The sequence below is a fragment of the Xenopus laevis genome, chromosome 6S, assembly GCF_017654675.1.
Source record: "Xenopus laevis strain J_2021 chromosome 6S, Xenopus_laevis_v10.1, whole genome shotgun sequence".
NCBI lineage: Eukaryota > Metazoa > Chordata > Amphibia > Anura > Pipidae > Xenopus > Xenopus laevis.
In genome coordinates this window covers 111,237,848-111,251,335 of record NC_054382.1, presented here as the reverse complement: position 1 = coordinate 111,251,335, position 13,488 = coordinate 111,237,848, and the positions used below count along the sequence as shown (strand labels likewise).

The window sequence follows — 13,488 nt, the reverse complement described above, 5'->3', positions numbered from 1 at the left end:
AATTTTTAACCAGAAGGTGGTGATGTTTCAAAGCTTTGCATTTAGAATATGTCAGCCTGTACAGCAGCCCTTAATAATATGTATTAAATGGGTACTATTATGACCATATTTTCCTCTTATTTTTATGCCAACATTTCTGTTTATTTTGATCAACTTATTTTTTGAGTTAACACAAATAACTATAACTATAGCGCGGTAAAAATATGCGCTCAAAATATATATGTATATATATAGCTGAATATGTTTTCGCCAGTTTAAATATAAATATATAAATTTGTTAATTTCTATGGCGCGAGTTACAGCAAGTGATCACAATGACTTCTGAGCGCATCACTGTTTAGTAAACTTAGTCACCGCGAATATTTTGACGGAAAAATATTTGAAGCGATAATATGCGGAGACATATAGTCAAATTTACTGCGCTTTAGTAAACGGACCCATGGAAAGAAAACAGAGTCCAAGTTGTAGTTATTGTATCTGTTATTAGTAATTGGCTACTGTGCAGGTGAGATGAAGGGGCCGCACTTTCACCAGTGTCCAGCATATGAATGCTATGGAATTACCTGTTTGTATCACAAAATAAAGATCTAGTATGTATGTATATTTTTATTTGTATTTGTATAGTGCTGCTTGAGGGCAAAGCACTGTACAGCAAAACAATTAATTAGTAGCAACAAACAAGGGATCACTGCATTAATAAGTGCATTATTAGAAATACAATCCACATAAATATAAAATATAATTAAAATACAGATTAACTGCTCAGTGCCAAGGAGACAAAAGAAATGAGGACCCTACCCCGTTGGGCTTTCAGTCTAAATGGGAGGGTAACTTACAGACACAATATCCTGCAATGGGTAATAGGTACAGTGCACATATATAGGATGTTTGACACTGCCCCCTCTCCAGTGAAATACAAGCATTTTGCATGAACTAGTAGTTTTTTTTTCTATTTTTTCCCAGCATGCCAGCTGGTTCATATGGCATATTCAGCTGTAAGATAGTAACTGGGACTCTCTATGTTTCCAGTCTTGTTATAGTTCAAAAACAGACAAAGCAAAATATTCACACATTGGGGCCCTGCAAAGTCTGTTTTCCCTGGACCCCGATGTTACTAGGGGCAAACAAGCTAGTGAGCTAACAAATTTGCAAACCAAGAGGCTGATCCTGAGACCGTGATGTAGGGAAGGAAGATGAAACCACAATCTTGAGCTCACAAGAGGAAATGACAACTTCCCAATGTAAAGACAAACAAGCCCAACTCATTTACAATTCTGAGAAAAAAGGACTGAGCCCTGTATCCTGAGTGTGACACTGAAACTAAAGCGCACCCTTAGAACAGGCTACTGAATCTCAGCTTGCTGCCAACAAACTCTGCCTGGATCTCACCAAGAAAACTACACACAAGGGAAGCACCTAATGTAATTCTGAACCTTTTGGCCCGTCATAGTCAGGTTTCAGTGCAGAGCTAGGCTTGCCTGTCACTTTCAAAATATCTTATCAGGGCCAGATTTTATTTTTATTAATGCACCATTATTTGAAGACCCTTTAAGAAATTATTAAATACAAAAAACAGAATGTTTTTTTAAGAAAATAGCTGTCCCAATATTGCAATACATATTTTACAGTTTAAAAAGTGTTGCTTATTTTCAATATATGCCAATATATGATCATCCTTCAATCCTTCATCTGAACTGTAACTCCTGGCATCCCACTGACAGCTGAGGAATGATGGGGGAATGGAAGTTCAACACTTTCTTGATGTACAGGCTGAACATCAGTGCTATGGGTAATTATTTTCCCCTTCAGATTGGACTCTTAGTTTTGCTTGGACCACCCAGTATTGGGCTTGAACATTTGTCCAATTGTCATGTCATCTGCACCCCTGTTTCCTATCTCACTGACACTTAGGGACAGATTTATTAAGTGTTGAAGTGAAAATTAAAATTTTCAGTTTTATTTTTTTGCTCAAAACTCTCAAATTTCGAATTTAGATTTCAATATTTATCATACTCTGGCCCTTTAAGAACTCGACTATTCGCCACCTTAAACCTGCCAAATTGCTGTATAAGTCAATGAGAGAGGTCCAGGGATCAATTTGGTGATGTCTGCAGCCTTCCTGACATTCAAGTTTTTTTTGGACAAAAAACTCGAATCAAGTTTTTTTAATTAGATTCGAGTTTTTCGAATCCAAATTCGATTTGACTTTTTCTAATCCGAATTTGATTAGAGTTTTTCTAATCCGAAACAAATCTGATTCAAGTTTTCGAGTCAATTAAATTTATCCAAGCTGAGAAAATTCGATTTTATTAATAAATTTAGGTTGAATTTCAGGTTTGTGGGAGTTTTAAATAACTCACATAAATTTGAAATTCGACCATTGATAAATGTGCCCCTAAATCTGTCATTCACCCCAACTCTCTTTTAGGATGGCAGAGATTCAGGAGAACTACAATTCCCATAATCCCCTGAAAACCAACAGGTTAGGATGAAGGTCCTCATGTCTATTTTGTGCATTCTGCAGTACTAGTCATATCAATATATAGATAGGGGGTGGCAAGACCACAGACAATAGAGGACATGGTATGGATATGGAACATTATTAGCACACATCCATAGTATGACAGGGCAGATATATCTGCTATTTAAATTATTATTCTGAATGTAATTCATAGTGCATGTCATCCCTTTAAAAAGGGCAGTTCTATTTGGTTCAAAGGGTAGACATAAGTATTCTAACACAATACTAATTTGTTCTTTATTTTATATGAATTCATTTTGATAAATGACTGGTTGTTAGGGTGCCACTGACTCCAGAAAGGAGACAAAGACCCTTTCCTTACTAAATTTGTTCCTCCGGATAAAAACTGGAACATTACTGATTCATTATCGAAATAAAAGGGCAATTTGGGGGCGTATTGCTGATAAACTGTTTCAGAGCCCAAAACACACTGGGGCTCATTTATCAACACTGGGCAAATTGGCCCATGGGAAGTTACCAATAGCAACCAATCAGTGATTAGCTTTTTAAAACCAGCTGCAAGTAGAACCATGAATGCACCAATTTGATTGGTTGCCATGGGTTACTGCCCATGGGCAAATTTGCCTGGTGTTGATAAAGTACCCCCACTGTGCCTCTGGGTTTAAATTGTAATGAGGGAGGTCACATTTCTCATGGCATGGTTAAAGCCCAAAGTTGGCCGTAAGTGCAAAAGGGTGCTGTTTGCATTAGCTGATTAGATTATCAGTGCAGAGTTGCAGAACCCACAGCTGTTTGTTAGCAATGTCAATGTTACAGAGGAAGCTGCAGTACTTTGTGCAATGTGGCACCCTGGTGTCGGACCCCCATTCTCTGTGCATGTCACTCATGAGCAAATAAGCAGAAAGAAGCAGATGCTGAGACCTGTTGCACTGGGCAGTCCCCCCCCCCTGCTGCTTACATCACATCACAGGCAGTTATACAGCAAGTCCCAGCTCTCAGCCTCTCACTAGTTCTGGCCAGTGGGCAGGAAGGATTTCTATCCACTCTCAGCTTTGGACCCCTGCCTGGGATGGATCCTTGTGCCCTGTCTGTGCTCTCTGGGAACCCATCCTCCTGAGTCCTGACATGGGCTGTGGAGTCAGCAGCAAGGTGCTCCCGGAGCCCATGGAGCCCCCTCTAAAGAAGAAGAATCCCTATTATGTGAAGCTGATTCAAGCCATGGTACCTGTGCAGTTTAGCAGCCAGCCAACCCAGTGCAAGGAGGAGTTCTGGGGTCTGCAAGAGGAACCCTGCCGGGCACAGGACCAGGAACACAAATTACAATCAAAGAAGAGCCAAGTGGCCCGATACCGTGCCAAGTTTGATCCTAGAGTTACTGCAAGGTGAGCCCACCATGCTCATTATATGATTGGAATCTTTCATTATTTTTTTAGAAGGAAGGCTAGGGCCAACATGATGTAGAATGGTTAAAGGTGGACCCCAACAAACAGCTGGAGGGTCACAGGTAGGGTTGCCACCTGGCCGGTATTTTACCGGCCTGGCTGGTAAAAATGATGGTTGATCCCAATGTTATTAATAGGGAAATAAGATAAATATATAGGCCAGTATTTTTTTTTTTTAAGAAAAGGTGGCAACCCTAGCCACAGGATCAACTTCCAGAGCTACAGTATAGGCAATATCAAGCACTTTTTTATGAAATTACATTTACTGGAAAAGGGGTGTCCTTAGTTGCCGGGCACATGACCTCTTTACCCTATCTTAACAATCAGCCCTGGCAATGCTGAAAGTTGTAATGTACTATGCAGTTCTATAATCAATTGTAGTTTCATAATGTATTAGTTTCATAACACTAATACACATAACACTAATGATGCAGAAGCAGTGCCATAACTATAATATACTGGACCTGATTGCTAAATAAAACCCAAAAATCCTTAATAAATCTCATACATATTCATATGGATTTCTGCCTGGCTGTATATGTCCAGGCCACCCCATTAGATGTAGAATCTGTTGTTTGGTAGTAAGTACATTGCTGATGCTTGAGTTATGGCACTTAGAAATGATACGGGTGGTAATACCACGCTAGGTAACTGGGTAATTTAATAAAGGTGCGATGTTGCCCAGGTTAAGTAATACAGAGCAACTAACAAGAAATGCTAAATGCTGACTGCTGGCTGGTTGCTTAAGTTTAGGTGAATAAACCAATGTCAACATTGTACCTTTTAATACATTTGATATACATAGAATAATCAACCTCAAAAATGAAATGGCATTACATAATTGTTACTCATCACAGCTTGGCAATGGTCTAGTTCCCCCTCCCCTAATAAATACATCACTTGACAATGAGAGTCAGATGAGTATCCCAGGCTTATACCTAACTGCTTGTATTAGCTATTTCTATTAAATAAGCCATTACTCAGCGTTAAGAGGCATAAAACTGGACTATTCCATCCAGTAAGAGTGATGTAATAATTGTGGAATAAAATGCAGTAAGCTTGCCCATGTGCCCCAATCGGAGCCACCAATCAGCAGGTAGAATGTATTGGTCACCTGTTTGAAAGCAAACATCTTATTGGTTGTTATGGGTTACTGCTACTGGGCAAACTTAATGCCTTTTATTACATATGGAAGTTTATGTATTAAATATTGTAGCAGATCTAGCAACAAATCCGCAGGTAGCTTTTGCTTGTTACCTGTTTGGAACAACTGATAACTCCTATGGGTTACTAGACTTGGTAAAAACTTATGACTTTTGTTACATAATACAAAAAGGAAAAATTGTGAGAGCACTCCATGGCTTAAAAAAATGTACTAAAATACATTGGAAGTGCTTTTGTTACATTGCTCCTCCATTACTGAAAACAATGTTTCAAGAAGGCAAACTGGCACTCTAATTACATATAACGATGGGTTGCTTAACCTTAGTGATTTTTGCCAATAAGACCCACGACTCGAACAGCATTGTTTATACCCCCGGACTAGTCAGAGGATAGTTGCCTGAAAAAGCATCTTTAATTCTATTAGACATATATTGCATGAGATAAACTTGTATTAGGGCTTGTCAGGGGATTGCCATTGAGCTTGAACGCCGCTTTTTTTTTTGGGCTAATTAAACATGCTGTGCTCCAAAAATATACAGAAAGGTTAACTGGCTCCTGAGGATAATGAGCATAATATAAGAATAGGAGAGGAACCTTAGATTGTAAGCTCCACTGCAGCGCTGATTTACTGATGTGAATGATGTATAATGTCTGTAAAGTGTTGTGGAATATGTCAGCGATATATAAATACCAGAAAATAAATATAAATATAAAAATGCCCCAAACAGCTCAGTGTGCATTGATGTTTCCCCCATACTGCCTGAACGTCTTTGGCCTGTATTGTAAATACAAATATGGTGACTATGGGGCAGATTTACTAAAGTGTGAAGTGGCTAACGCTAGCAATAATTCACTAGCATTGCCGCCCGCAGGGACATTGGCAATTCACTAACTGCCGCAAGCGGCAGGCTTATATTTGCTCTGGGTGATACTCCGCAAATTCACTAAACTGCAGATTTTACCGAAAGTTACCTCTTTCCTCAGAGTTGATTTCGCCATCTCAGACCAGATGTAGTGCTAAAAAGAAGCTAGATCTTCCTCAATCATCTATCACTTTCATCATATTCTGTGAGCCGAAAATGCATTTAAGTTCCAAAAAAGCTGGCGACTTTTCGTTTTTTGAAGCGGAATTGCCTGCAAAAATCCTGACAACCTTTTTTTGGGGAACCGGTTTTCTCCATACATTTCATAACATGGAACATATGAAACATTCATTTTACAGTGGGCTCATGTGTAGGGCATAATATTAACGCTCTTGTCTTTATTAAGGTTCCCTGGACATTTGTAGGAAAAAGTGGCCACGTCAAGCATTTGCACCAACATTTATAATAAAGACCTCCATACAACTTACCCACCGCATGCAAATTGACCTAAGCGCAAAATAGAGAATTTTTGCTAGGCACAAACAAACGCTAGCGCATCTTTGCTATGAAATGCTCGCACTGCCGAATTAACGCTAGCGAAAAGTCAACAGCGTTCGACACCCAGGCCGCAACTTGCATATTAGTGAATTAGCGTAGTGGTAGCGAATTTGCGCCTGGTGAAGTGGTGTGATGTATGTGAACCGGTTGCTGACGACAATTCGCCCTTTAGTGAATTTGCCCCTATAAGTCCTACTTCATACTAACAAAGTCTCTGACTTGTGATCCCGCGATAGTAATGGTCCTTTTTGGTCTTTGGATCCAGGTTTCCTTTTGTGCAACAGCATTTAATCAGGGCCTCTTTAGCTAAAAGTAGTTTGTTATGGTTCACACCACAAAACTATTTGTAAGCAACCTGTAGAGCTTATAGTTTTAAACCTTAGTCTATTCACTTTTATACATTCCCTGAGAAAATCAGGGGATTATCAATTTACCATACTCTTCTCTCAGCCTCATCAACATAGAACATAAAGATTTTTCAGGTCATTTAACTCAGACCTATTTTTTACCCCTTTGAAAATCACGGAGCCATGAAGGGACTTGACTAATGACAGTAGAAATATTTGATCTACTTATTGGGCACACAAGCCTAGGCTTGCACATGTTTCCAATTTCTAAACCTGGGCTTCAGTTAGTTACTTTTCGTTGCGAATTTTGTTCATATTAAGATTTTCCTAGCTTGTCTATGTTTTATTTAGAGCTTAGCTGAATAAAAGAAGCAGGGGGCACATGGGCTTAAACCTGAATTTTTTGTTCTGTAGCAAACACCCTGCTGTACATGTTCTGCACACAGTGTTCAATTATGATTCCCAGTTGATGAATCCCAAGTTTCATATGAGTAATCTTGGGGTTTCTATTGTGATATAAAGTAGATATCTTCAACATTAAGGCCAACTTCTCCAGAAGCTGACCAGCCTGCCTATTAAATATTATTTAGATATACTATCTTTCAAGACTGTTATCAATAGAGACTGTTAGGCTTTGCTCACTTGAGGTCCATGCAAGGGCAAATTCCTTGGTATAGTGAATGTTTTTTCCAGACCAGTAACCAGTGTTCTTTCTCTTTCAGATATGATATCAAGGCTCTCATAGGTAGGGGTAGTTTCAGTAGAGTTGTGAGAGTGGAGCACAGAGCCACGAGGCAGCCATTTGCAATCAAGATGATCGAAACGGGTGCCAAAGAAGGCAGAGAAGTTTGCGAGTCAGAACTCAACATCCTCCGTAGGGTCAGTCACCACTACATCATTCAGCTCATCGAAGTGTTTGAAGCTCGTGACCGAGTCTACATGGTAATGGAACTGGCTACCGGAGGAGAACTGTTTGACAGGATAATTGCCAAAGGATCTTTTACTGAGCGAGATGCCACAAAGGTTCTGCAGATGGTTTTGGATGGAATAAGCTACCTCCACGGACTGGGCATTACGCACAGGGATCTTAAGCCAGAAAACCTCCTTTATTACCATCCAGGAGCAGACTCAAAGATATTGGTCACTGACTTTGGTTTGGCAAACTCTGGTAACAAGGGAGGAGACTGGTCAATGAGGACCATTTGCGGAACCCCAGAATATATTGCCCCTGAAATTATTTTAAGGAGACCATACAGCAATGGAGTGGACATGTGGGCCCTTGGGGTAATCACCTATATATTACTGAGTGGATCCATGCCCTTCGAAGATGAGAATCGCACAAGACTTTACCGCTTGATCCTTAAAGGCAAATATAGCTATATGGGTGATGTAAGTATCCAACTGGGAACGTGGGAATAGATATGTCATCCATTTGTTTGTTTACTTCAGTAAATAAGTGTTAGTGCATTGCTTATACACTATTCCAACAGGCATTATCTGTTTATATGCATTTATACATACCGGTATGACTTATCGCTTGAGTTCTCACTGACATACTCTAGTTATATATCCCCATGATATAGGTATATATAAGGCAAAGTAATTTTATTGACTTCAATGTGAAAAGTTGCAGTCACAAGCTAAAGGAAATGCACAGCATACCCCACTCAGGCCAGAATGCCAAAAACTTCTTGGGTACAATTGCCATAGAATGGCCTGATAATCAAATTGTTCCGCTATATACTGTAGATAATAATAAAAATATATTGGGCTCTGTTTGTTACTGCTTGGGCTCTAATGAGATAAATATTTTGACAAGACAGAAAGAGCCATGCACAACATCTGCTCCAGGGCTCTTAACCTTCTGTCCCATAGAATTTTATGGACATAAGACATGGGCATAGTGTGATGATGATTACTATATGAAGTTAGTTTCCATATTGTTAAGGAAATATATTTTTCTCTGTCTTGCAACTTATTAGTCTTACAATAATCTTTTTTCAGTGCCTTCCTGCATGTGCATCAAGTGTTTTTCTTATTTTATGACTCTTCTCCCCAGCTGTCTCTTTCATCTGCTTTATCCCATATTTCCCCTCCACCCTGTGTATTTGCCCTCAGTCACCCATCATACACCCATTTTTGCTTCTGCATTCTGAATGAGGTAGGAGAGTTGGGTATAAATTAGATAATACTGTATATCCTTCATCCAAAATACATATGTTTTCAGCGTCATTTATTTATTGTTGGCATCAGTATATCCTTTTTTCCTGTGATTTTTTTGGCTCAGCTTTAGCACCAGAATGTCGGCATACATCTGCTATTTGCCTGCTGCAGATCTGATTCGTTATTATAGTATGTGCATTTCCAAGGTGCATAAAAAGACAAAATATATAATTGTGTAGGATATATATGATACATATGACACTATATGGACAAAAGTATCCAGACAGATTTGTAGCTATAAGTATCTTGATCTAGCTCTATCTAAAATGACATTTTCTCAGTTGGAACACTCACTGCCAAGTCATAGACTGTCTCTAGAAGCAATGTCAGCACAAGCAGCGCTATTCCAGAAAATGTGGGGTTTCAGGAGATCAGGAGCAAAAAAACCTCCCAATGTGCAATGGCAAGTGCCAGCTACAGTGGTGTTAAGTTACTGCTATTGGATTTTGAAGCAGTGGAAGTGCTTTCTCTGACTAATTAATTACAATTTATCAGGCAGTAATGTGGGTTGGTAGATGCTAGAAGAACAGTTACCTGCCTGAATGAAATACATTATACTATGGAAAAGTTCAATTGAAAGCAAACCTCAAGGTACAAAGACATTCATGACAATTCAGTGCTTCAGTTCAGAGTTTATAATAATGTCCCTTCTGCAAAGTGAAGGTTACACAGAATGGGTTTGCTAAGATAACAGTGGAAGATGACTTGCACAGAACCCTGACCTCAACCCAATTGAACTTCTGTGGAAAGAATTGGAAATCTGACTGTAAACCAGTCCTTCAACATCAGTGCCTCACTAATGCTCTGGTGGTTGAATGGAAGCAAATCCCTCCAACAAGGTCCTACAAGGAATGACCAACTTCCTATTTCAAACCCTATGTTGGACAGGAAGGTGTTTAAATAGTTTTGACTATATAGTGTCTGCAATGTCAAGAAATACAAAAAAACTGTATAATTTGCATTAGTTTTACTAAGTCTCTCAGTACTTTGGTATCTGATGAAACTGGCACTAGTGTGTGTGATAGGGACCTTAGATTGTAAGCTTCTCTGGAGAAGTGGCTGATGTAAATAATGAAAGGGTTGGATAAATGTGTAGGTGATGTATAAATAACAGATGAATGTGCTGGTGACATATAAATAACTGATAAATGTGTTAGTGACGTATAAATAAAGGATAAATGTGTTAGTGACGTATAAATAAAGGATAAATGTGTTAGTGACGTATAAATAACTGATAAATGTGTTGGTGACGTATAAATAACAAATAAATGTGTTGGTGACGTATAAATAAAGGATAAATGTGTTGGTGACGTATAAATAAAGGATAAATGTGATGGTGACGTATAAATAACGAATAAATGTGTTGGTGACGTATAAATAAAGGATAAATGTGTTGGTGACATATAAATAAAGGATAAATGTGTTAGTGACGTATAAATAACTGATAAATGTGTTGGTGACGTATAAATAACGAATAAATGTGTTGGTGACGTATAAATAAAGGATAAATGTGTTGGTGACATATAAATAAAGGATAAATGTGTTGGTGACGTATAAATAACGGATGCCTTGCTTGTCAATTAGATTTCTAGTTGATGTTTAGCCTGCAAGGACTGTAGGTAATTGATTTAGATTTAGGGCATATTGTGAGGCATTGCTTGTTTCTTTGCCCATTAATCACAACTGAATAGGAAAAATCTTACCACACATTTATGGGTAATTCTGCCAATAAAGGTGGGAAAAATCTGGCCAAGATTTCTAGTAAATGTTGAGATTTCCATGGACAGTTGGACACTTCAGTGCCGGTCACATGTTTATTGGTTTGAACTGGTTACTTGAACCACTTGGGCGATGGGGTAGAACCAACTTGATCTTTTGCAGCGGAAGAACAGCGCTAATAATAACTCACTGGCTGAATGAGACACATGGAAACGTTAGGAGGAGCAGATGCATGGAAACTATAAATTATGCATTGCAAGATGGAGAAAGGTCAAATGTTTATTATTTTACAAATAGTCATCCATGGGTGAGCATAGCTGTAACAAACAATTATAATAAATCATTGGGAAAAATTCCAAATAGGTATCATTGGTGCTTTGTCTTATCGTTCCATATTTATATATAAGTTGATGCTAACCGCATATATTCAAACAGGTGTGTATGAACAGCATATACTCACCTACATACATCCAAAAAGATTTTATTTTCTCAGTCTATCTGCTCCAGCCAGTGTTGGACTGGCCCCTCGGCATACCAGGAAAACTCCCAGTGGGCCCAGGTGTCCGTGGGCCCTCATGCTGCTAAACATTTGGCCTATTTCATGGCCATTCCTTTTTCTATTAGGACAAAGAGTCTAAATAGATGGAAGAATAGATTATATTATGTAAAGAAAAGAGACTAGGAGAATAGAGGTTGAGTGAGGAGAGGAAAAATAATAGTACTGAGATTGGGCCCCTGGTCTAAGGTTTTTGGGTGGGCCCCTGGCTCCAGCAGTTGGGACAAAGTGAAGCACATACAGTATGTGGTTTTCACCTTCTTATAATACACATGCGGTATGATTCTCAAGCCGTTTCTGGAACATCTTGACCTAACATTGTCACCTGCTAAATTTAAAATTTACAGATTTGTTTTTTACCAGAAACATATTGGTAATTGGGTCTGAAATGATTTCAAAACAGAAGTTGAGTTTGCCTTTGGGTATTCCCTATTTGGGAATATTTGGGTATTGTTATTTATCAAAATCCAAATCTTTCTGATTATTTAATTTAAAAAAATCCAACCAAACTAGAACCCACGATTTGACCTTATTCATTATTAAAAAAGCTTAATTAAATTGGATTGGGGAAAAACTCAATAAAATGGAGCAAAAACCCAAATCGGACGTTTTTTTCTCCATTTTTTAATTCCAGAGAAGACCACAGAAACAAATAGGATAGAGCTCTCCAATTGACTTATATACAACTTTGGCAGGTCTACGATGGCATATTTTGAATTCTGACTTTTTGCAGCTTTGGGGTATAATACATCTTGAAAAATTTGATTTACTTTTCCCCACTAAAAATTCGAATTTTTTGAGTTTTTAGCATTCAGACTTTAAAAAATTACCCCCAGAGTATACAGTGTCTGTTAATGAACCGGTCTGAAGTCATGCAAAAATCAAGACATCCCCATTGGCAATTATAGGGCCACTATTCCATCAATTTGTCTTTGTTTTTGTTTGAATGGAGATGTTGCATGGAACAATGCTCTAATATTATTATTATTACATTATTTATATATTCTCCTGTTTTGTTCTTTTTTAGCCTTGGCCTAACGTTTCCAACCTTGCAAAGGACTTCATAGACCGCTTACTTACTGTAGATTCCAGTGACCGTTTGTCAGCATCTGATGCTCTGAAACACTCTTGGATTAAGACCATGGCTGCATCTTCATCCATGAAGAACCTTCACCGCTCCATCTCTCAGAACATGAAACTTCGGGTCTCTTCTCGCTGCCACAGTTCTAAGTCGGAACATTCGTCCAAATCGGGTCAGTCAAACAAGTCCCGGCGCATACGGGAGAGAGAAATGGCAGAGCGCAATCTACGTTATCAGGCTCATACAGTGAACAATGATCTGCTCTGAACATAATCTCTTATCTCTGCCTCCTAAACAAATATCTGGACATTGCTCTTCATTTGTCAAAATATTTATCCAGATTTCCTCTAGGAATCCTGCAGTTTGATGGAATTGATCCAACTTTCTAGATATACTAAGTTAGATCAATTCAATAAATGTTGATCAAAATCAATATTTATCCAAGCCTATGAGTTTTATCAAAGACTTGTTAAAGGACATGTAAAGCCTACATTTTTCTACCATTTATATAAGTTGGTAATATCTTCCCCACTCAAGCCACATCATTTGTACTCCATATACCCCCACCATTTGCCAGCGTCATCATATTTCTCTAAAACAAATAGCATTTTTCACCCGGCGGCCATTTTCCCTCTGACACATCATCAGTAACATCGACATGTGCAAAAAGGAGATGTATGCTGTAAAGTTCATGCAATGCAGAATGAAGGTTTACACAGCCACAAAATACTTTGATAAAAAGTTCTGCTGGGGTAGAGCACTGTAATAATTTAAGCTGAGCTCAGGAGAGGTGGTTAGGAGAAACAAAATAGGATCAGACAGCTAGAGTTTCTATGGGAACCAGCAATGCCATCTCTTCATTGGCTGTTAGATTGGAGGGTGTGTTTAGTAATCTGAGCTGAGAAGAACTGAGCATGCTCAGTAGCCAACAGCCAAAGCAAATTCCTGAGTGTGGGACAGAGTGGGTTAGAGGAGGAGAAGGATTTCTAAGTGGAGATGCTGCAGCCTTACTGTTAACCTTTTAACAACCAGAGTGGCAATTATCTAAAGATT

General features: G+C 38.7%; 1 protein-coding gene across 1 annotated transcript; it reads left to right on the top strand.

The window, feature by feature from the left end:
- The first annotated feature begins 3,155 nt into the window (after positions 1 to 3,155).
- On the top strand, positions 3,156 to 13,235 carry pskh2.S (protein serine kinase H2 S homeolog). The gene is made up of 3 exons (XM_018223836.2): positions 3,156 to 3,864; positions 7,579 to 8,245; positions 12,382 to 13,235. Exons 1-3 carry the CDS (start codon positions 3,608 to 3,610, stop codon positions 12,700 to 12,702), a joined length of 1,245 nt encoding a protein of 414 aa, XP_018079325.1. The 5' UTR covers positions 3,156 to 3,607; the 3' UTR covers positions 12,703 to 13,235.
- Positions 13,236 to 13,488: the final 253 nt, after the last annotated feature.